Source organism: Harmonia axyridis, chromosome 1 (genome assembly GCF_914767665.1).
Source record: "Harmonia axyridis chromosome 1, icHarAxyr1.1, whole genome shotgun sequence".
In the NCBI taxonomy this organism is placed as follows: Eukaryota; Metazoa; Arthropoda; class Insecta; order Coleoptera; family Coccinellidae; genus Harmonia; species Harmonia axyridis.
The window spans coordinates 1,953,894-1,978,337 of record NC_059501.1 but is presented as its reverse complement, the minus strand read 5'-3'; the positions used below and the strand labels follow the sequence as shown (position 1 = coordinate 1,978,337).

The 24,444-nt window shown below is 38.2% G+C and overlaps 1 protein-coding gene across 7 annotated transcripts in view; it reads left to right on the top strand.

Moving 5' to 3' along the window:
* LOC123671589 (probable phospholipid-transporting ATPase IM) overlaps positions 1-24,048 on the top strand; it is a 44,640-nt gene extending 20,592 nt beyond the window's left edge. For 3 of the 7 annotated variants that reach the window (XM_045605519.1, XM_045605520.1, XM_045605518.1), the window contains exons 2-15: positions 4,800-5,301; positions 10,485-10,543; positions 10,980-11,192; positions 11,572-11,777; positions 12,181-12,511; positions 13,749-14,076; positions 14,279-14,883; positions 14,961-15,237; positions 16,939-17,212; positions 19,002-19,273; positions 19,452-19,675; positions 20,226-20,451; positions 20,975-21,078; positions 22,469-24,048. In XM_045605519.1, coding sequence (XP_045461475.1) covers positions 5,259-5,301; positions 10,485-10,543; positions 10,980-11,192; positions 11,572-11,777; positions 12,181-12,511; positions 13,749-14,076; positions 14,279-14,883; positions 14,961-15,237; positions 16,939-17,212; positions 19,002-19,273; positions 19,452-19,675; positions 20,226-20,451; positions 20,975-21,078; positions 22,469-23,026 — 3,720 coding nt within the window. In that variant the 5' untranslated portion in view covers positions 4,800-5,258 and the 3' untranslated portion in view covers positions 23,027-24,048. Of the gene's footprint in view, positions 1-4,799; positions 5,302-9,446; positions 10,074-10,484; positions 10,544-10,979; positions 11,193-11,571; positions 11,778-12,180; positions 12,512-13,748; positions 14,077-14,278; positions 14,884-14,960; positions 15,238-16,938; positions 17,261-19,001; positions 19,274-19,451; positions 19,676-20,225; positions 20,452-20,974; positions 21,079-22,468 lie in introns of those variants that run through there. The other 4 variants (XM_045605516.1, XM_045605517.1, XM_045605515.1 and 1 more) reach the window with 3 other exon arrangements.
* The last annotated feature ends 396 nt before the right edge of the window (positions 24,049-24,444 follow it).

Below are 24,444 nucleotides of genomic sequence, written 5' to 3'. Positions count from 1 at the left end.
GAATTGAACAACCATGATGTCCAGGAGCTGTGGTTCCAACAAGACGGCGCAACATGTCACACAGCTCGTACCACAATCGATTTATTGAAAGACACGTTTGGTGACCGCCTAATTTCACGTTTTGGACCTGTGAATTGGCCTCCAAGATCTTGTGATTTAACACCGCTAGACTACTTTCTGTGGGGCTATGTAAAGTCATTGGTCTATGCGGATAAGCCACAAACCCTTGACCATTTGGAAAACAACATTCGCCATGTTATTGCCGAAAATGGCCACAAATGTTGGAAAAAGTCATCGAAAATTGGACGTCCAGATTGGACTACATCCGAGCCAGCCGTGGCGATCATATGCCAGAAATCATATTTAAAATGTAATGCCACAAGATTATCTTGCGGATAAATGAAATTCATGTCAATCGAATAATCCATCGTTGTTTTATTGCAATTTAAAGTTCTATAGCTCTAAAAAACAGCCTTTACAAGAAATAACCTAAACCCACAAAAAAGCTCTGTTAGAGCAATAGATAGTGGGACTGTTACACCTTCCTGAGTCAATTTTCATTAATATAAAATTCTGACTGTGGATGCTGAACTCAAAATAATATTAGTAATTGAGATTGCTCAAAATAAGAGAGTATATGAGAAGAGAGCCGACTGTCATTCATATGATATAAGATCCAAAGAAGACCAAGGAAACTTGGTTAGAAATTACTGCTAGAAATTTTATTACTAAGACTTCACAACTAGCGTGGAGCATGGAGATTTTTCCTGAAGGATTGCAAAGATTTATTATTGCAGAAAGAATAAACTAAAAGTAATCTGTGCAAGTCAAAAGAGCCTTAGTATTTATTTCCTTGTACTTTCAAAGATTCATCATTAAAAATAATAAATTGACAAACAGAAATCTCGAACTCCAAATGATGACAAATATTAAAACATGAAGAGATCTGCAGGCGAAGTGTCTGAAAAAGAAAATGAAAAAATATCTACAAGATAATCCATCAAACAACCTGATGGCATTCAAACTTTCCAACACTATTTGCTAATGTTCATATACTATTCAGTATTTCTTCGTAACCTGATGTAATTACGATGTAATTCTTATAAATCTATCTATATACATATAGGCATAATCAATATGCAATTTTTAATAATCTATAGTTAATGACTGCAAAGTATAAAGCAACACATAATCATCTTCCACCTTCAGCTGCTATCTTCTACTCATTTATTTTGGTCGACTGCATAACAGCACTCCTCTTACCCATACTGAGGCCTTTCCTGCTGAAACCCAGCACCAAATCAGTCAACATGATGGCGAAAACGAGCATGCAGACGATACCAATGAACAACAATCCGACATCAACGCAATTATTAGCGAAAGAACTGGCCAACGATGTCAGAGCAACGATGAGGTGTAGAACGCAGCCGACGACCATAAAAATTTTTTCAGCGACCTCTGTCTTATTCTCCTCGACGAAACTTTGAAGGAGAAGGGTGGTCCAGATGAGGGTGTAGCCGTCGAAAGAAAGGTGGGCCATTCTGGCCAAGAACAGTCCTCCTCTGCATGTCACTTTTCTGTTCAGCTGGCACAGAAGGGTGCTGCCAAAGATACAGAGACATATCACAGCTATTCGCATCCAGAACGAATCGTTTATTTCACCCATTTCGAAGGCTTGACATTAGGAACGTCAATGTTGGAACATAGAATCGACAGAAAGAATTCTATGGTTATTTACCTCAATCATTTCGATATCCAGTACGGTGAGAGACACGTTGGCGTATACTTATTGCTATTTTGTGATTGAACAATGAAATACACAAAAAAAAAAGATTTTTTCTATGAGTCTTATAAAGGGTGTTTTTTTTAGAGCTATAGAACTTTAAATTGCAATAAAACAACGATGGATTATTCGATTGACATGAATTTTATTTATCCGCAAGATAATCTTGTGGCATTACATTTTAAATATGATTTCTGGCATATGACCGCCACGGCTGGCTCGGATGTAGTCCAATCTGGACGTCCAATTTTCGATGACTTTTTCCAACATTTGTGGCCGTATATCGGCAATTACACGGCGAATGTTGTCTTCCGAATGGTCAAGGGTTTGTGGCTTATCCGCATAGACCAATGACTTTACATAGCCCCACAGAAAGTAGTCTAGCGGTGTTAAATCACAAGATCTTGGAGGCCAATTCACAGGTCCAAAACGTGAAATTAGGCGGTCACCAAACGTGTCTTTCAATAAATCGATTTTGGCACAAGCTGTGTGACATGTTGCGCCGTCTTGTTGGAACCACAGCTCCTGGACAATTCAGGAATGAAAAAGTTAGTAATCATGGCTCTATACCGATCACCATTGACTGTAACGTTCTGGCCATCATCGTTTTTGAAGAAGTACGGACCAATGATTCCACCAGCCTACAAAGTGCACCAAAGAGTCAGTTTTTCTGGATGTAACGGTGTTTCGACATACACTTGAGGATTAGCTTCACTCCAAATGCGGAAGTTTAGTTTGTTGACGTAGCCATTCAACCAGAAGTGCGCTTCATCGCTAATGGACGTAGTGCGCGATACGTATTCCACACAGAACCATTATTTTCGAAATAAAATGCACTATTTGCAAGCGTTGTTCAGGCGTGAGTCTATTCATGATAAATTGCCAAACCAAACTGAGAATAAATCACTTGACAGTTGTTAAATCGGTCGCCATCTTGAACAGTAATGCCAACTCAAAGTTATATACCTCGAAAAAAAAAACTACCTTTATAAAGTCAATGACCTCTCCTGGGAATGGTTTCAATTTTTGCCTCATCATTCACGTGACGAAAACTTCGAATATTGGTGAATTACAGATGGATAGCTTAAATTAATGGTGAAAATTTTAAATGAAGGGGAGTCAACAAACTTGACATTTGCAACCAGGGAAAAAAGAAGAAATACGAAAAAGTCAATTTCAACTCTGGTTCTTCAGCGAATCTACCATTCGATAAGTAAACAAAAAGTTTCCCGAACTAATTCCAACTCCCACATTTCCCAGGAAAAACTTCCCTAGTTCCACTTCCGGAAAATCGCAATTTTCTCAGTTCCGTCGATGATCTAAGGCCGTAAAATAACTCTAGATTGTAGAGCGTCAAGGTCAAAGGCTTAATGAATGATTTTCTTTCACGTCCATATCCATTATCGCCTGGACAAAGGAAGTGAGGGCGCGTTAGCTAATTTCGCGAACTGGAAATGGCCGGGAAAATCTGTGGTCACGCGAGCTCAGGGGGAGCGCCCACAAACGTGAAAATATCGCAAATCTCTGTAGGAGCATTAATATGCATTCACATAAAAGTGCTATTATGTTGGGGTTTGTTTTTCTGTGGGTACATATGGGACAAAGTAATTGTTAACAATGCGGTTCATGTTGATTGGCATTTCTGTATTTTCTAACGTTTTTTTTCAAATCGTTGAAACTGATCCTTCAAGGTGATAATTTGAGTAGTTGAAAGGAATGGCACCCGCCGAAAGAATATCAGTGATCGTTTGATTGGATTTGCTTACACCAAATTTTCGTACAGCCCCTTTTTTCACATCGATGACCTACCATCTACCGAAACATCAGTGGCAATTATGGTCCGGTACAAATTTCCACATTCTACGACTGACACATCAGTGGCACTTATGGTCCGGTCCAAATTCTCACCTACTACTACGACTGACACATCAGTGGCACTTATGGTCCGGTACAAATTCTCACCTACTACTACCGACACATCAGTGGCACTTATGGTCCGGTACAAATTCTCACCTACTACTACCGACACATCAGTGGCACTTATGGTCCGGTACAAATTCCCACCTACTACTACCGACACATCAGTGGCACTTATGGTCCGGTACAAATTCCCACCTACTACTACCGACACATCAGTGGCACTTATGGTCCGGTACAAATTCTCACCTACTACTACGACTGACACATCAGTGGCACTTATGGTCCGGTACAAATTCCCACCTACTACTACCGACACATCAGTGGCACTTATGGTCCGGTACAAATTCCCACCTACTACTACCGACACATCAGTGGCACTTATGGTCCGGTACAAATTCTCACCTACTACTACGACTGACACATCAGTGGCACTTATGGTCCGGTACAAATTCCCACCTACTACTACCCACACATCAGTGGCACTTATGGTCCGGTACAAATTCTCACCTACTACTACCGACACATCAGTGGCACTTATGGTCCGGTACAAATTCCCACCTACTACTACCAACACATCAGTGGCACTTATGGTCCGCTACAAATTCTCACCTACTACTACCGACACATCAGTGGCACTTATGGTCCGGTACAAATTCTCACCTACTACTACCGACACATCAGTGGCACTTATGGTCCGGTACAAATTCTCACCTACTACTACCGACACATCAGTGGCACTTATGGTCCGGTACAAATTCTCACCTACTACTATCGTCACATCAGTGACACTAATGGTCTGGTACAAATTATCACCTACTACTACCGTGACATTAGTGACACTAATGGTCCGGTACAAATTCTCACCTACTACTATCGTCACATCAGTGGCACTTATGGTCCGGTTAAAATTTTCACCTACTACTACCGACACATCAGTGGCACTTATGGTCCGGTTAAAATTCTCACCTACTACTACCGACACATCAGTGACACTAATAGTTCGGTAATAGATAATAATAGATTATAAGAACGAGTTTAAAAACTATAGAGATTAATCTATAAATTGTGTAAAGAAGTTACTGTTTTTTTTTTCCAGATCAGCCCATGGCTTTTCCGGCCGCCACACTGGGCGCCTATGGTTGCCTCCAGTACGCCACCATCACGCCCAGTCAACAGAGGAAGACCACACGGCTCAGATCGCGACACACAACCGTCTCCAAAACCGCCATCTTCATCGACAAGAAAAACCGTACATATCGACTGTAGACAATTATGCCGAAAAAGACCATTTTTACAAAACCGCACCTTGTCCTATTCAATTCTAGAGTTTTCTACTTGCCAGTCTGATTTTTGAACGTTTACCATTGTGATTTTTTCTATACGCTCTGTACAAATCGATCAAGTGACCTTATAGAGATACCAGGACGAATGCATACCTGATTTTTAGGATAGACTGAAGTGGCCTTAACGCTTAGTATAATGATTAGCGTATTTTAGATGTTAGTTAGGTTTTTGTACTAATTTTTTGAACTTGAATTCGACCTTCCTTACTGACATGGCGAGGCAGTCTGCTAGGAGTGCCAGAAAACAATCTATAGGTGAGTTTTGGTTTTTATTATTTTCTATATTTCATTCGGAATTCTGAACAAAATTGAAATTTTTTGAATTATTCAGATTATATTTGGTGATGTGAAGCTTAGGTATTTGTTAACATAACGCCATCGGAATATTAGTCGATTTGTTTCTGAATCACAAAATTATTCTCAGTTGAAAAGCTTATGAGCCAAATTCTGCTCATTTGCGGGAGGTTTTAATTTTCTGCTTTAATATGAATAAATCTGCTGCTGAGGCTCATCGAATGCTCTCAAATAACTATGGCGAGGCCGCTATTGGTGAAAGAACGTGCCGAGAGTGGTTTCAACGCTTTAAGAACGGTGATTTTGACGTAGAAGACCAGCATGGCGGATGAAGAGTGAAGGTTTTCGAAGATGCAGAATTGGGGGCATTACTTGATCAAGATTCGTGTCAAACACAACAAGAATTGCAGGATCATTGGGAGTGACGCAACAAGCCATTTCAAAAAACCTGAAAGTTTTGGGAATTATTCAGAAACAAGGAAATTGGGTGCGTACGAGTTGAAGCCGAGGATGTTGAACGGCGTTTGTTTACTTCTGAATAGCTACCTGCAAGGCAAAGATGGAAGGGATTTCTGCATCGCATTGCGACTGGAGATGAAAAATGGGTTCAATACAATAATCCTGAGCGCAGAAAATCATGGGGATATCCCGGCAATGCTTCCAGTCGACAGCCAAACCGAATATTCACGGTTCCAAAGGTCATGCTCAGTATTTGGTGGGACCAGCTAGGCGTAGTGTATTATGAGTTGTTAAAACCGACTGAAACAATTACAGATGATCGTTATCGAACGCAATTAATGCGTTTGAGCTTAGCATTGAAAGATAAACGGTCGCAATACAATGAGAGACATGATAAAATGATTTTGCAGCATGACAATGCTCGATCCCATGTTGCGAAAGTAATCAAGACATACTTGGAAACGTTGAAATGGGAAGTCCTACCCTACCCACCGTATTCACCGGACGTTGTTCCCTCGGACTATCACTTGTTTCGATCAGTGGCACATGACCTGGCAGACCAGTACTTCAGGTCTTATGAAGAAGTAAAAAATTGGATCGATTCGTGGATCGCTTCAAAAGATGACCAGTTTTTTCAACGCGAGATTCGTACGCTGCTTGAAATATGGAAGAAAATAGTTGCCAGCGATGGACAATACTCTTAATCATAAATGTATAATTAGATTTTTGCAGTAAAGCCTCGAATTTCGGAAAAAACGGCGAAAGCAATGTTGTACCTCTATGTAATAAAGCGATCTGTTCGGGCAACGAGCCCTGAAAAACCTCCTAAAATATGATACACCATTCTCTCTCTACGAAACTGAAGTACATTACCCTGGTTCAAACCCAACCCGAAACTGAATAATTTTTTTCTGTCTATCGTTCAATTCTGTTGCGTACTAGAAATGTTGCATCCCGATGAAACATCGTAGTGGCCTGTGTGCGTCGTATTCTACCGACAAAGCCTGCGAACCGAAACAAATCAAACGGAACAATCGTGATTCATTGATCGTCGCCAACCTAGAGAAATTGTAGGACACGTCATTCAGTCATTTACAGAGACAGCAGCGAAAAGTAACAACCCTTGTATCGACTACCCTTGAACTTCTGCATCATCGTTCCTGTTTTATTCACGAGTTATAATAATTTTCGATCAAGTGAGGATGCAGCTGAATCATTAATGACCCTACCTTGGACTTGCTGGCGGGACGAGGTATCTAGGTCGGCCCTGAGAGAATGTCCACCTGTATAGTTATGGACTTTTTACGATGGCTGTTGGGAAATACTGTATTTTGGCTTGTTATTTCCAATGATAAACGTTGGAATCGGTCGAAGGATAATATTTTTCAACAATTAGTCGGGAATTTTCAGGGTTTCAAGTTTTGAAATGTGTGGAGTGGACGATTTTAAAAAAAGCGGTTTTTTTGTATCAAGGCTTTTGAGTTCCTTCATGCCCGTTTCGAATTATAAAGGGTGTTTTTTTAGAGCTATAGAACTCTAAATTGCAATAAAACAACGATGGATTACGCGATTGACATGAATTTTATTTATCTGCAAGATAATCTTGTGGCATTACATTTTAAATATGATTTCTGGCATATGACCGCCACGGCTGGCTCGGATGTAGTCCAATCTGGACGTCCAATTTTCGATGACTTTTTGCAACATTTGTGGCCGTATATCGGCAATAACACGGCGAATGTTGTCTTCCAAATGGTCAAGGGTTTGTGGCTTATCCGCATAGACCAATGACTTTACATAGCCCCACAAAAAGTAGTCTAGCGGTGTTGAATCACAAGATCTTGGAGGCCAATTCGCAGGTCCAAAACTTGAAATCAGGCGGTCACCAAACGTGTCTTTCAATAAATCGATTGTGGCACGAGCTGTGTGACATGTTGCGCCGTCTTGTTGGAACCACAGCTCCTGGACATCATGGTTGTTCAATTCAGGAATGAAAAGTTAGTAATCATGGCTCTATACCGATCACCATTGACTGTAACGTTTTGGCCATCATCGTTTTTGAAGAAGTACGGACCAATGATTCCACCAGCCCATAAAGCGCACCAAACAGTCAGTTTTTCTGGATGTAACGGTGTTTCGACATACACTTGAGGATTAGCTTCACTCCAAATGCGGCAGTTTTGTTTGTTGACGTAGCCATTCAACCAGAAGAGCGCTTCATCGCTAATGGACGTAGTGCGAGATACGTATTCCGCACAGAACCATTATTTTCTAATTGAAATTGCACTATTTGCAAGCGTTGTTCAGGCGTGAGTCTATTCATGATGAATTGCCAAACCAAACTGGGAATAAATCATTTGACAGCTGTTAAATCGGTCGCCATCTTGAACAGTAATGCCAACTTAAAGTTATATACCTCGAAAAAAACACCCGTTATATATTATAGATTCTAGAACTCAAAATACATATGATGATTCTGTTCAACATGTCGCAATCTCATACAAATATTTAGATTTCCTCAATAATTTGAAAATTAGCAGTTTCACGTTTTTTGGCATGAAAATTGCCAATTTGGGCTCTAATTCAGAATTACTAATAGAGGACGCTAGTTATTTTGGTTCTTTAAATAAAGTGAATCAAAGCAATTTGTTTTTCGGCTAAACTATGAGTAGCAAAATAAAAAGTATTAAAAAGCAAAAATTGAAATTAAAAAAATTGGTTGTTTGAAATTATAACACTTCACTCAGGCCCAACCAGTAAAAACTTTTTTTAATTCGAATTTATTCGTCAACATGAACATCTCCAAGAGAAATACATGTACTTCAACTCTCCTCTAACTTTTTAACACCTTTCCTCGTCTTTACTTCTGAACCTCGACAATCTCTTCTTCTTTAGACAAAATTTCTATCCCCGGAGCAGCCTTTAACAGTTTTTGTCAATGGAGCAGCGTCTGAATAACACTTATCAAGTCATTGCTTGCTTTCACAGTATTCTTCCCATAAAAAACAATGTTTTATCAGTGCACGAAACTCGTTTTGGTCCATTTTTTAAACAACAACAAATGTAGCGCCACTTGAGCTTCAATATCTCAATCCACGTCAAATTTCATCGATATTGTACCAGAGGGACACGAAATATGAAAATTGCGTACCGTCTATATCTGAAAAAGCTAAAAGTATTATGGACCATTTACGGCTCATACAGGATACATATACCAAATTCGATCAAAATCACTAAAGAATTGTAAAAGATAAGGCTGTTATTCAGAAAGGTCAGATGTGCATTTTCAAAACTAAGTTCTTATCGTCAAAAATGCTTCTCTAGCCTTTGAATCAAAATTTAAGTCCTAGAAACTGAAGTTGCTGAATATAATATTTTTGCCGCAAAGTTCTAACTATTATAGTTTTCCGGGTTATTACGTTTTAGTGGACTGATATTTAAATCATGATTTTTACTAATTATGGCCTCAAAGGGTTTTCCGATATAGTGAAATATTGCCACAGTTGAAATTATTAGTAATAATTAATCCCCTAAAAAAAGAATTCTTCGACCCCTTAAACGGTTCTGTTGAGACGACTATGTGCGGAACATCGATCAATAATTCGATATTAGATAAACATTTTTTTAAACCGTGAGTCACGGTTTCCTTTTCTGTAACAGAAATGTCACATCTGTCAAACATGACGTTCAGGTTCATGATTTTTTGCCGATGTGACATCTAATTAGATGTTACGAATGTTTTTAATTAAAAGATACAAAATTCTAAATTGGAACGTCGTCTAACTTTTTATATTCATCTACGAATCTACTCCGTTCTCCGTATTATGGAACCGATGTCGAAGGTCAATGCGACCAATGTTAGTTCAACCAAGACCGACCGAAGTGATTAAATGTTTATAGTGTAATGGCAATTAAATAATGAATCATAAATTGAAAATCAAATGATACCGTCGCCCGAAGGATGGATTACGAATTGGAAGTGTTCGAGGTTTATGACGAGAATGAACAGACTACGAATCGTAAGCATACAAGAAAAAAATGTAAACAGAAAACCGAAAAGAGCGTATTGCAATCGGAACATCCTAGTAATTCTATCGATAGACCTAGCAATGCGAGCAGTATCTCTTCCAGACAACCCAGAACTTGGAATTTAAGAGAATCGATATGTAGTGTGTTCAGTAAGTTGTTACGAAGGAACAAGAGATATAAAAGTAATGTACAGGAACAGGGAGCACATTCTTCCAAAGATTTCCGTAGAGGCTATATACCTTGCGGTAAGCTTAACATTAACATTTGTTGCTTCGCCAATATGATATCATCATGACCTCATTTAAATGGTTATGATTATAAACTAAACTTTCACCTTAATTGATCAGATAAAATTCCCAAGAGAGAATAACTGGCAGTTGATTGAGAATGTTCTAATTTGACAATTATTCAATCAAAAGTTTGACATTGCTTTCGTCTTAATTGAAGGGAATTACTTTCAAATTATGACACTTATTGAAAATAAAACATCTTCAAAATATATATCACACCAGAGCATTGTTCAATTGTAAATGTAGAAATTGTTTCGCAAGATTTTTTCCTGGTTTAGGAGAAACAGATATAGAGGTTTATATCACTGCCAACAATCTTATGCTTGAGAGGCCCATTAAATATTATACAGAAACTTTCTTTTTCAGATAATCAAAGAAGAATCAAAGCTAATGATAAACAATACAATTCACAGTTTCGCTATGCGGTAAGTAGATGAAAAAATCTTAATTCTAAATGCTAACTTGCAAGGATCAAGCAAATCCTACTCTAAATAAATTTCAACTTCAATTGATGCATTATTCTCTAAATTGATTTGAACTAAAATAGCAGCTTCAATTTAGGAATAATAAGGGTCAATTTCATTCGATTTGTATGAAAAGTCTATTGAAACAATTTTTTATGCAGAATGTAGATGGCGCTCGCGTTGTGTCTTAAATAAAATGTTAAATACCCTTTTAACATTGATGATACAAATTTGTAAAATTGCCATTATTCAAAAAAATATTACTACCTTTTTTTGTTTAATTACATAGTGTTTTTACTGATTCAGATTAAATCGTTTCACATGCCGCATATGAATATCAAATAAAATATGTCTGTATTGAACTGTTCGTTATAAATAATACTGAGTTTATTTTCAGAACAATTACATCAAGACGTCAAAATATTCTCTCCTTACATTCCTGCCACTGAACTTGTTCGAACAATTCCAACGACTGGCCAACTTCTATTTTTTGTGCCTTCTTGTCCTGCAGTTGATTCCAGCCATTAGTAGTCTAACTCCAGTTACCACAGCTCTGCCCCTGATCGGAGTGTTGGGGCTGACAGCTGTCAAGGATGCCTACGATGATATAGTAAGTCAGATTATCTGTTCTAAACCTTTTTTTAACGTTAGTATCAATTTTTAAAAGACGCCTGTCAACATTTTGAAGATAGAGTTAAAACTGAGGCTACATTTGGTGTTGTTTGAAAAATAGATAAAAACGAGTTACTTGTATTGATAAAATACTGTTTTTTTGTGGGGAAAATATTGTCTTTGAATGTGGTAGAAGAACTGCCGACGAAACTGAAAGCCCTGTGTGCCCAAATTCGGTAGTTTCAGAGAAATTTAAAAAAGTCTACAAAATGTTTTTGAGCAATCGTAAATTGAAGTTGCGTGAGATAATTAACAAATAACCTATTAATAAGATTTTTAAGTGTGAATTTCATTAAATTTTTCATTGTTTCTTCCAGCAAAGACATTTATCGGACTCTCATGTAAATAATAGAAAATCCAGGGTAGTACGAAATGGTAAACTTGTGCAAGAACGATGGTCCAATGTCCAAGTGGGTGATGTGATCCGTATGGACAACAATCAGTTCGTCGCTGCAGATATTTTGTTGTTAACCAGCAGCGAGCCAAACGGGCTATGCTACATAGAAACCTCAGAGTTGGACGGGTAATGTTCTGTTGATTTTTACAAAACCATCTTAAATTTCATCTAGACTCAATTTATGTTTTCTTCATGAATTTTTTGGAGATTAATATAGGATTTCTGTATTAATATAGTTATAACAGCCACAAACATAAAACAAATCTCATCAACTTATAACTGATACTTTAACATTACTTATAACTGCTTTATATACTGTCCTTAAATTGTCATGTCAAACAGATAAAAGTTGTGTTGGTCGACCTGTATTTTGACATTTCAGGGCGGAAAAGTTAGGTTAAATTCATAACAATGGTGTCAAAAATAGTTCTGAGGGCAGAAATATAAATGAAAAAACCTTGCCGATTAAAAAGTTCACTGTTTTCTATTGAACAACTGTTCTAACAAGGTTTTTTTTCTGTTCATCAAGGGAGACCAACCTGAAATGTCGCCAGTGTCTTGTCGAGACCGCCGTGATGGGCGAAGACAACGATCTGCTGGGCAGATTCGACTGCGACATCATCTGCGAACCCCCCAACAACCTCCTGAACAAGTTCGAAGGGGTGCTGACCATGAAGAACAAGCAGTACCCCCTGGACAACGACAAGATCATACTGAGGGGCTGCGTGCTGAGGAACACGAACTGGTGCTACGGCGTCGTCGTCTTTGCTGGCAAAGACACGAAGCTGATGCAGAACAGCGGCAAGACCAAGTTCAAACGGACAAGCATAGATAGACTACTTAATTTTTTAATTATAGGGGTGAGTTGCTTCGACTTTTTCACTTCTCCTAGGTGTATGTATTTTGAGTGATTTAGGGTGTACAGTAATCTTAAGTCAAGATTCATTTTGATTCAGTGTGGAAATGTCTTGCTGAATTAAAAAAAAAAAAAAAACTAACTTTTGCCTTTATGAAGGACGGTTAGAAACAGGAAAAGAGGTAAAGGGTGTTTTTTTTCGAGGTATATAACTTTAAGTTGGCATTACTGTTCAAGATGGCGACTGATTTAACAGCTGTCAAGTGATTTATTCTGAGTTTGGTTTGGCAATTCATCATGAATAGACTCACTCCTGAACAACGCTTGCAAATAGTGCAATTTTATTTCGAAAATAATGGTTCTGTGCGGAATACGTATCGCGCACTACGTCCATTTTATTTTGTTTAGCGATGAAGCGCACTTCTGGTTGAATGGCTACGTCAACAAACAAAACTGCCGCATTTGGAGTGATGCTAATCCTCAAGTGTATGTCGAAACAACGTTACATCCAGAAAAACTGACTGTTTGGTGCGCTTTATGGGCTGGTGGAATCATTGGTCCGTACTTCTTCAAAAGCGATGATGGCCAGAACGTTACAGTCAATGGTGATCGGTATAGAGCCATGATTACTAACTTTTTCATTCCTGAATTGAACAACCATGATGTCCAGGAGCTGTGGTTCCAACAAGACGGCGCAACATGTCACACAGCTCGTGCCACAATCGATTTATTGAAAGACACGTTTGGTGACCGCCTAATTTCACGTTTTGGACCTGTGAATTGGCCTCCAAGATCTTGTGATTTAATACCGCTAGACTACTTTCTGTGGGGCTATGTAAAGTCATTGGTCTATGCGGATGAGCCACGAACCCTTGACCATTTGGAAGACAACATTCGCCTTGTTATTGCCGATATACGGCCACAAATGTTGGAAAAAGTCATCGAAAATTGGACGTCCAGATTGGACTAAATCCGACCCAGCCGTGGCGGTCATATGCCAGAAATCATATTTAAAATGTAATGCCACAAGATTATCTTGCGGATAAATAAAATTCATGTGAATCGAATAATCCATCGTTGTTTTATTGCAATTTAAAGTTCTATTGCTCCAAAAAATAACACCCTTTACATATCTTTTGGGTGAACTCTAGGCTGATTAGAATTATGTTCAGGTGATCTAAATGAATTCGATAATTGCTGATGATGCACCAATTTACAATGTTGTTTTTTCTTCCTTCCAGATAGTATTTTTCTTATTGTCAATGTGCCTTTTCTGTATGGTCGCGTGCGGCATATGGGAATCTCTGGTGGGACAGTACTTTCAGAAATTCTTGCCCTGGGACACCCTGGTGCCTTCGGATTCCTTAGCAGGTGCCACAATTATAGCTTTACTAGTTTTCTTCTCCTATGCCATTGTGCTGAACACCGTCGTTCCCATATCTCTCTACGTCTCTGTCGAGGTCATACGTTTTGTACAGAGTTTCCTGATCAACTGGGACGAGGAGATGTACCACGAGAAGACTGGAACGCACGCCAAGGCCAGGACTACCACCCTGAACGAGGAATTGGGTAAGGAGTCCTACCACAATTTTTTTATTTCAACTCACTATATTAAAAAAAACTAAATAATATTTACTACTATGATTGTGAATATAGAGATGATCTTTTCATAATAACATCTCTATATAGTAGCTTATTTTTGTCTCATTATGAAGTACATACATTTTTATAACCATAAGTGTCATCAATGTGATTCCAACGAACCTTCCAGGTCAGATCGAGTACATATTCTCCGACAAGACCGGCACCCTCACCCAGAACATAATGACCTTCAACAAGTGCTCGATAGGGGGCAGGTCGTACGGCGACGTGGTGGACGCCCGCACCGGCGAGATCGTCGAGATAACCGACGCGGTCGAATCCCTCGACTTCTCCTTCAATCCGGACTACGAGGCCGACTTCAAGTTCTACGACAAGAAACTGTTGGACGCCGTCCAGGCGAAGAACTCGGACGTTTTCGCCTTCTTCAGACTGCTGGCGCTCTGTCACACCGTCATGTCAGAGGTGGTGGAGGGCAGGCTCGAGTACCAGGCGCAGTCGCCTGACGAGGAGGCGCTGGTGTCGGCGGCGAGGAATTTCGGTTTCGTGTTCAGGGAGCGTACGCCCAACAGCATCACCATAGAGGTGATGGGCACGAAGGAGGTGTACGAGCTGTTGTGCATATTGGATTTCAACAACGTGAGGAAGAGGATGTCGGTGATACTGAGGAGGAACGGCCAGTTGAGGTTGTACTGTAAGGGTGCGGATAACGTCATCTACGAGAGGTTGAAGAAGGGCAACGAGGAGATCAAGCAGGCCACCCAGGAGCATTTGAATGTGAGGGTCTCTTTGAGCACGTTGATTTCAAAATTTTGAGCCGTTAGTCTCTAACTAATGTCCACTTTTTTGCGCAGAAATTCGCCGGTGAAGGTTTGAGGACCCTCTGTCTGGCCTCTAGGGACCTGGACGAAGACTTCTTCAACAATTGGAAGTTGAGACATCAGCAGGCGGCCATAGCGCTGGAGGGAAGAGACGAACAACTGGACGCCATCTATGAGGAGATCGAGAGGGATATGATGCTGGTTGGAGTGTCGGGCATCGAGGACAAGCTTCAGGACGATGTGCCAAGGACTATATCCAACCTTATCTTGGCCGGTATCAAGATATGGGTACTCACGGGGGACAAACAAGGTGAGGTTCTGTTGAGAATTAAATCTGCAATTAATTTTATTATTATTATTATTATTAATTTTATTGCTAATATATATTTGGTGATGGTAATTTTTTTGTAATTTGGATTTTCAAACTTTATTGAAAAAAGTACCATTCTTTTCAATTGATTTTTAAATTTAACATCCTGTACACTCGCAACGAAGCCTTTTGACCTATAGTTTATCAGGAAAACCAGGGTTTTCATGGAATATTTCTTGAAGGAGTGACTAGTTTCGTTACAGATCGAAATATGTCTGTTAGAGTGGGTGCTGCTTCATCATCTACATGTAAAATCAACTTAGGAGTTTCTCAGGGCTCTTGCTCTTATTTCTTTTATCTATGTAGTAACGGGTGTTTTTTTAGAGCTATAGAACTTTGAATTGCAATAAAACAACGATGGATTATTCGATTGACATGAATTTTATTTATCCGCAAGATAATTTTGTGGCATTACATTTTAAATATGATTTCTGGCATATGACCGCCACGACTGGCTCGAATGTTGTCTTCCAAATGGTCAAGGGTTAGTGGCTTATCCGCATAAACCAATGACTTTACATAGACCCACAGAAAGTAGTCTAGCGGTGTTAAATCACAAGATCTTGGAGGCCAATTCACAGGTCCAAAACTTGAAATTAGGCGATCACCAAACGTGTCTTTCAAAAAATCGATTGTGGCACGAGCTGTGTGACATGTTGCGCCGTCTTGTTGGAACCACAGCTCCTGGACATCATGGTTGTTCAATTCCGGAATGAAAAAGTTAGTAATCATGGCTCTATACCGATCACCATTGACTGTAACGCTCTGGCCATCATCATTTTTTAAGAAGTACGGACCAATGATTCCACCAGCCCATAAAGCGCACCAAACAGTCAGTTCTTCTGGATATAACGGTGTTTCGACATACACTTGAGGATTAGCTTCACTCCAAATGCGGCAGTTTTGTTTGTTGACGTAGCCATTCAACCAGAAGTGCGCTTCATCGCTGAACAAAATTCGCTTATGAAAATCGTGAACAACGGCAATCTCATTTTGCACTATTTGCAAGCGTTGTTCAGGCGTGAGTCTATTCATAATGAATTGCCAAATCAAACTGAGAATAAATCATTTGACAGCTGTTAAATCGGTCGCCATCTTGAACAGTAATGCCAACTTAAAGTTATATACCTCGAAAAAAAACACCCTATAGTAGTAAAAATATTATTAGCTTATCAATGATCTACCGGATTATATGGACCCTATATTCTGCCTATATTTGCTGATGACAGTCTGAGCATGGAGTCCTTTTGAACTCGCAGCAATATGTAATGAACTCATTGGTGTCACTCTAATGCTTTGATTTTAAATATCACTGAACTATATACTTTCACATTTGTAACACTTATTCAGATCATTTGGTATTGAGATGTTTGGTTGAGGAAGTCACATGCAAAGATACCGTAAAATTTTTGGGAGTACAGTTGAGTACTCTCTGAGATGGGATCACAAAGTCAAATCAGTCTGTAAAAAAATTTGATAGTTCTTATTCATTCACCATTAGTGAATATCTAGCTGATGACTTAGTTATAGTATTCCTGTTAATTTTTTTTTCTCTTTGACTTGTCTTATACATATTGTCATGTCTTATGGAATCAATAAAAGTTATTATTATGATATTATTATTATAAAATTTTCTTGCAGAGACGGCAATGAACATCGGCTACTCCTGCCAACTGCTGACCGACGACCTGGTGGACGTGTTCATAGTGGACGCCTCCACCTATGACGAGGTGCACCAGCAACTCAACAAGTTCAAGGAGAACATAAGGATAGTCAACACCTTCCATCCTTGCAGCCCGTCCGGCATACAGATCGGAACCACCAACGGCAAGTTGGACTCCACCCATCGGATGACGGGGGAGTCCACCCCGCCCCAGATGAAGAGCCCGCCGGCAGTCAGTGTCGTCACGTTCAGGTGGGGTCACTGTGATGACGATGAAATTCGCGAAAATTCGAGAGCAAGGTAGCCCCTTTTTGGCGGAATCGAGACTGCTGCACGCTGTCGACTAATCATTCTTCAATCTACGTAGTTAGAGTACTTAGGATAGCTTACTAATCATTTCGGAAAGGGTTTTCGAGGGGGTACTGAAGCTGTGGGAGGGGACTTTTTCGTAGTTCACTTTTCGATCAACTGCACTGAATTCTGACTTTGTCGAAAGTTAGCACGCTACGAATATGGAAATGCTTATTTTTTTGTCTGTGGGTTGGTATGTGTGTTAAATGTCATTGAAGTTTTTGACATTATGGATATTGGCGGAAGCTGTAAGTTAATTTTCTTAAGCTATGACAGCAGTTAATCAACTGTTAGGTAATCACCTAACCTCAATATAAAGTGAGTTGAAATAGAGATAGTACACCCAGAAAGGATCAAGGAAATTTACTCAAAGGGTAATACTGTCTCTTATCTTTGATAATTTTTTGCAAAAGCAATATTTATCTCTTTATTTAGCTTCTTTACTTCCGGTTCTACCAAAGGCAATATTTATAGGAGGAAACTTTGTGTTTATAGAATAAAACCAATTTTGGTCCTCGATTTTGAAATTTCCCCTCGCAAAATTCATTTTGAACCATACTTTCGTTTTGTGTGTTCACAAATTTTTGTAACTTCTGCTATTTTTATTTGATTTCAATAAGGTTTGGTATGGTTATGCCATAATTATTTTATAACCATAAGTGTCATCAATGTGATTCGAATGAACCTTCAAGGTCAGATCGAGTACATATTCTCCGACAAGACCGGTACCCTCACCCAGAACATAATGACCTTCAACAAGTGCTCGATAGGGTCCTCGATTTTGAAATTCCCCTCGCAAAATGCATTTTGGACCATTCTTTCGTTTTGTGTGTTCACAAATTTTTGTAACTTCTGCTATTTTTATTTGATTTCAATGAAGTTTGGTATGGTTATGCCATAATTATTGGGTAGTGATCAGTTTTTCAGTTATTTCTCCACAGCGTTGCAAACTACCTCGAATTTTTAGAAGTCGAAATTATAAACATGTTGGCAGCTTCAACAGATATTCAAATTCCATTAAACACAGCGCTTATGCAAATTATTCTACCCCAGTTGCAATTACTTCAGAAATATATCGATATACTTCAATAGCTCCCAAATTTAGCAGTACTAGTACAAACGTACAATTAATTTGGAACAATATTAAAGCATGTTCAACATTGTATCTACCTATGCTCTCTGATTTCAACTAACAATGGATTTTCATCCTATATCTAAATGAAGAAGAGAAACAACTCTAACTTTTGAAGCGATCTGGAGAATTGGAAATGTTGACAAATAATCAGTTTTGGAAAACAAAACAATCATTAACATTTAATTTTAATATTATAATACTTGCCTTCAAAATAGGAATGTTTTATTAGTAACATTTGTTATTCTTAAATTGATATCTTGAATTTCTGTCATAAGTGTCAATGATGTAAATGAGATACACCAAAAGCTGGTATCTAAAATCCCAACCTCATCAAAATGGTTACTTTAAAAAAGTTCTTACCGAAAGTTAGAGTTGATTCTTTTTTTTCTCAAATATTATTTAGTGCTAATTTCACTTGCTTTTTAGTTATCACACGCCCAATACGTTCGACAATCATTCAGTTACACACAAGCTCATATGTTACATAGCCATTTTCGTTCTCTCCCATACGCCCAATTTTTTCATCCTCCATCTCACGATAAAAATTCGATCTAGCACCCAACTCGAGTACCACGAACCCAACTCGTCCCACGTGGAAGAAACCCAAGCTGGTTTTGCCATCCTGATAAACGGTCAGTCTTTGGTCCACTGTTTGCATCCCCAAATGGAGAGGCTGTTCGTCGAGGTGGTGATGCAGTGCAAGTCTGTGATCTGCTGTAGGGTGACACCTTTGCAAAAGGCTCTGGTTGTCGAGCTGATTAAGAAGACCAAGCATGCTGTTACGCTGGCCATCGGAGACGGGGCCAACGATGTTTCTATGATAAAAGGTGAGGTTTAGTTATTTTGTAGGTTAGGTGAGGTTAGTTTATTAATACTGTAGTTGTTTGGTTAATTAAATGGTTTTTTTGTTTAGAAAGTTAGTAATGTTAGCTTTTTTATTCAGTTATTTTGTTGTTTAGTTGTATCTAATATTGTTAAACTCTCTACATTGAATTCTCTTTGTAGCTGCGCACATAGGAGTGGGGATATCGGGTCAGGAGGGAATGCAAGCTGTTCTTGCCTCAGACTATTCGATAGCCCAATTCAAGTACTTAGAACGTCTGTTGTTGGTGCACGGTAGATGGTCCTACTATAGGATGTGCAGTTTCCTAAGATATTTTTTCAATAAGAACTTTGCCTTCACTCTGTGTCATTTGTGGTACGCGTTCTTCTGTGGATTCAGTGCGCAGGTTAGTATTTAGCTTTAGATTTGTGATAATAAGGGTCTCTAAGCAGTGTCCTTATAGCTAAACCTAACCTAACAGTCAATTCAAGCAGAGTTTTTGACTTTTCAAAGTAACTAATGTAACTGTCATTAAGTATATAGGTTATGATCCCAATTCATTGAACTCTATACTCTATATGAAATGCTTAAGTGTGCTGACGTAGTACCTTGAACTAATGGCTTTAATTACTTCTTCCACTAATTTTTTCTTTCCCTTTTATATTGTTGTTAACACGATCTTTTTATATTGTAATTTTTAGAAATTCAATTCAATGAGTTTTCTATGTTTATCAACAAGTTCGTTGAAGTATAGAGTTCAATGTCTCAATTTGATGCTGTCACATGAAGACAATGAAATCAACTAATAGAAACGTCCGCTTTTTTCTGTCATTTTAGCGATATTCTTGTAAATGTAAAAGTCGTAACTAAACTGCGATATTCTCTTCAGCTTTTATATACCTAGTGAAGAGATTGATCGAACGCATTTTTTCATTTTAAACAATTCTGTATTCCAGACCGTGTTCGATCCTATGTATATATCGGTATATAACCTATTTTACACATCTCTACCCGTCCTAGCCGTTGGCATATTCGATCAGGATGTCAACGATAAGAATTCCATCCTGTACCCTCAACTGTACAGGCCCGGTCATCTGAACCTCTTCTTCAACAAGATGGAGTTCTTCTGGAGCGCCCTGCAGGGGTGCTACGTGTCCATAGTATTATTCTTCATACCTTTGGGTGAGGATCTTGCTTCTTTAAATGTTACATGACGCTTAACCTCCTATTACACTAGGCCTTTTTCGTGTCTATTTCTGAACGTACTGAAATCCAACCAAACTTTTCCCTCTTAAATGTCAAAATATCAGGTCTACCAACACAAATTTTATCTGTTTGACTTGGCCTAACTTAAATGTCAAAATATCAGATCTACCAACACAAATTTTATCTGTTTGACTTGATCTAACTTAAATGTCAAAATATCAGATCTACCAACACAAATTTTATCTGTTTGATTTGAACTAACTCGAATTAGGAGGGACAGTGTCTATAACAGTTATAAGTAAAGTTTTTTGTGATTTCAAATATATTATTTATTATTATTTTATATGATCAAAACATAAAGATAACTTCAAGGTTTGTAATTCTGTAATTAGTCCTGAAACAAGTGTCGAAGAGGCATAGTGTAATGGTGCCCTGAAATAAACATGAAAACACTCGTCAAAATAGGCACAAAAAGTGTTTATTTTATTTGTTGCTTCAGGTACTTACTACGATGCTGTGAGCCCGAACGGGCAAGGACTATCGGATTATATGTTACTATGTAGTGTTATGGCCGCCATACTTGTCATCGTCAATACTGCACAGGTAAGTACTTCAATATACACTGCGCAAAAAAATTAACGCACATTCTGAAAATCTCAATTTTAATGAAAGTTAACTCTACATTGACTTTATAACTTATTCTTTATGTTCTCTCGGGAAGGTTTTGAACGAAACAAGACAAATTAAATGGAAGAAAAATTCAGGATTTCACCAAATCTTATGTGAAAGAGGAGAAATAAACAATTTTCAAAATACTGGAATGCTGATAAGTGATTTAATACTTGGTATTTCTACCCCTTGCGTTAATTACAGCTCGGCAACGACGGTTCATACTCAAAATGAGTGATCTTAAAATGTTCTGATCTAATCCTTCCCAGATTTCTCTGAGTTGGATTCCTAAGTCATTAAGAGTAGTTGGATGATTTTCTGAACTTCACAGCCTTCTATTGAGGTTGTCCCAAACTTGCTCAATCGGATTGAGATCTGGACTTCTTGCTGGCCATTCCATTCGAGAGACTTCAACCTCTTCAAGGTACTCTTGAACGATGCGCGCACGTTGGGGTCTGGCATTATCGTCCATAAAAATGAAATTTTCACCAATGTATGGGGCAAATGGCACTACATGCTCTTCAAGAATGTTCCTTATATACCTATCAGCATTCATAGCTCCATTATCAACGACCACTAGGTCTGTGCGAGCAGTCAAAGATATTCCACCCCATAACATAATCGATTCTCCCCTGAAACCAGTAGTATTCAGGAAATTGCACTGAGCATATCTTTCATGTGGACGTCTGTATACAAGGGAACGTCGATCACAATGGTAGAGGCAGAATCTAGACTCATCTGTGAAGAGAACTCTTTCCCAATCAGCCTCTTCCCAATGGATATGCTCTCTCGCAAAATCCAAACGCGCCCTTCGATGGGCTGGGGTAAGAGCTGAGCCTCTTGCCGCGACACGAGGCCTTAAATCATATTCTCTGAGGCGCTTTCCCCATTAGTTTGCTCAAGCTGATTTTGAAGGAAGCGAGCGGTTGCAAACCGTTGTCTCAACGAAGAAACTCTCAAGTAACGTTCTTGAATGGCAGTTGGTCTACCCTGTCCTGGTCTTCGGACATGGACTGGTAACCAGCCGCTGTGATGTGAACGATTGGTGTCTCTTCTCTCCTGTTGATGTGTTTGGTTCTTTTAGCAGCTAATGCTTCACATTCATATTCTTAATTTGAAACTCTGCTTATGCGGTAAAATATAGTCGCAGCTTTTTAATTGATTGAGGCTTGATCTTTATATTTTTACATTACAAATTTAAAATAGTATGCTTGAAAATTTTTATGCCAGAATTTTTTATAGTTGATATTGATTGTGGGGAAGCAATGCTTCCTGCATACGATCCAACAGAAACTCTTTATTTGAAAACCAATTTTTTTTTCAGATAGCCTTAGACACCTCCTACTGGACCACGGTGAACCACATAATGATCTGGGGTTCCCTAACGTTCTTTTTCCTAATGGACAATTTCTACAATTTCGTCATAGGCGGTCCCTACGTCGGTTCCTTAATAAAAGCTATGAGCGAGGCCAACTTCTGGTTCACCACAATCCTCGTAGTGATCATCTCCATCATGCCCGTGCTGGCATGGCGGTTCTACTTTATCGACACCGCTCCCACCCTAACCGATCGAGTTAGGTTGAAACAGCGCGTAGACCGGGTTAGATCCAGACAAAGTCAAGATGTGATGAGAACGCCCTCTGCCAGGAGGGCCAGAAGGTCGATCAGGTCGGGTTACGCCTTCGCGCATCAAGAAGGCTTCGGTCGATTGATTACCTCAGGGAAGATAATGCGCAAGATGCCCAATCCTGAGTTTAACATTTCCAATATTATAAGGTTCAGGGATTCGACGAAAGATACCAGAGAAACCGATCCCAGGTCTGTGGGTAACAGTAGTGATGCGCGCGCACCTATGCAGGATTTGGATACCATTAATTTGTGAGGTTAGGTATACTGGCATTCCGTGAGTGCCAGTTCGAAGGGAGGGGGAGTTGATTCGAAATCGTTAGTGGTGCTTTGTTGATTTTTATAAACTCGATATTTATTGATTAAGAGTAAAACCTGTTTTATTTCCTTTTTTTTTTGTATAGTTTTATATTTGAAAGTATTTTGAAGTGATATAGCAGTATTTGAAGTATTAGATATTTATGTAGCATTTACAGTGTTATGCCCTACTGTGAGGAGAATTCTAACGAAATGAATACCATGATTTTTTTTTCAAGTACAGTCTGTTCTCCTTTTCTCTAATGTAATTGAACGATTTATTCAAATTATAAATAAGTGAAATACAAGTTTTTGATGATGATCTTGGAATTTACTCCGGTTTTTTACTTCTCTACAAGAATTATAAAAATACTGTACAACTTACAAACATATACATTTTTAGAAACTTGATACTTAATAATTTTGGATATTTTCAATTATTATTATCTTTTTGCTAAATTCTTTACTTTGGTACGAATATAATGACAATGTTAAGTATTAGAAAGTTTTATCGTTGAATTAAATAGAAAAGAAGTGCTGTCTATTATCAGTCCCAAAAATGTATCTATTATTGAAAATTAACTTTCTAAATATTATATTTTAATATTTTTTCTTTGCCAATTTTTACTTTTTTTAGTTAGCTCGTTGAATTAATAAAGCACACTGTTGCTCTAAGTGTTCTAAGCTTTAATACAGTAATATATTTTAATGGTAAAAACTGTTGAACCTGTAATTACTAAAATTGTTACATTTTGTTTTGTACTTGTTTTACTCCTTGTTTAATACTTTTTTATTTTACATATACCGTTGAATTTCCACATTTTTTTTCTATTGTATTATACAATATCCTTCTTTATATCCTAATCAGATTTCTTGTATTTTTTATAGAAGCTGCTAGTCATTATAATGTTAAAATTTATTACAAAGAAATATAATGTATAAATTCTTGTTTTTGTAAAATAAACGTTTATTTTTGACCAAGATTTTGATTGATTAGGTTTTCTATGAAAACTAAATATTCTTCAGGGAAATAGCTACCATTTTGTCCAAATAACATTTATTTTCAATTTTGTTCTCAAATGATTAGGTGATTAAACACAAAAACTCATGAATAGAATGTGTTAGAATCTTGAAATTTTTATGGTCTGAATATTTTGATCGACTTCCATAATAGGCAAAATCCATTTGATGGTTCGTAAATAAAATTTTGTTTTATCAATTATTGAAAAAACCATTGGATCAAACAGACCAAAATTTTTTGTATAATATGGATTGTGTTATTCATTATTTTAATTTGATAACATGTTCTGAGGTCTGAAATAAATGATATAAAAAAAATTACAGAATATCTTTTCCTTCTTTAAAGATAGGGGAAAA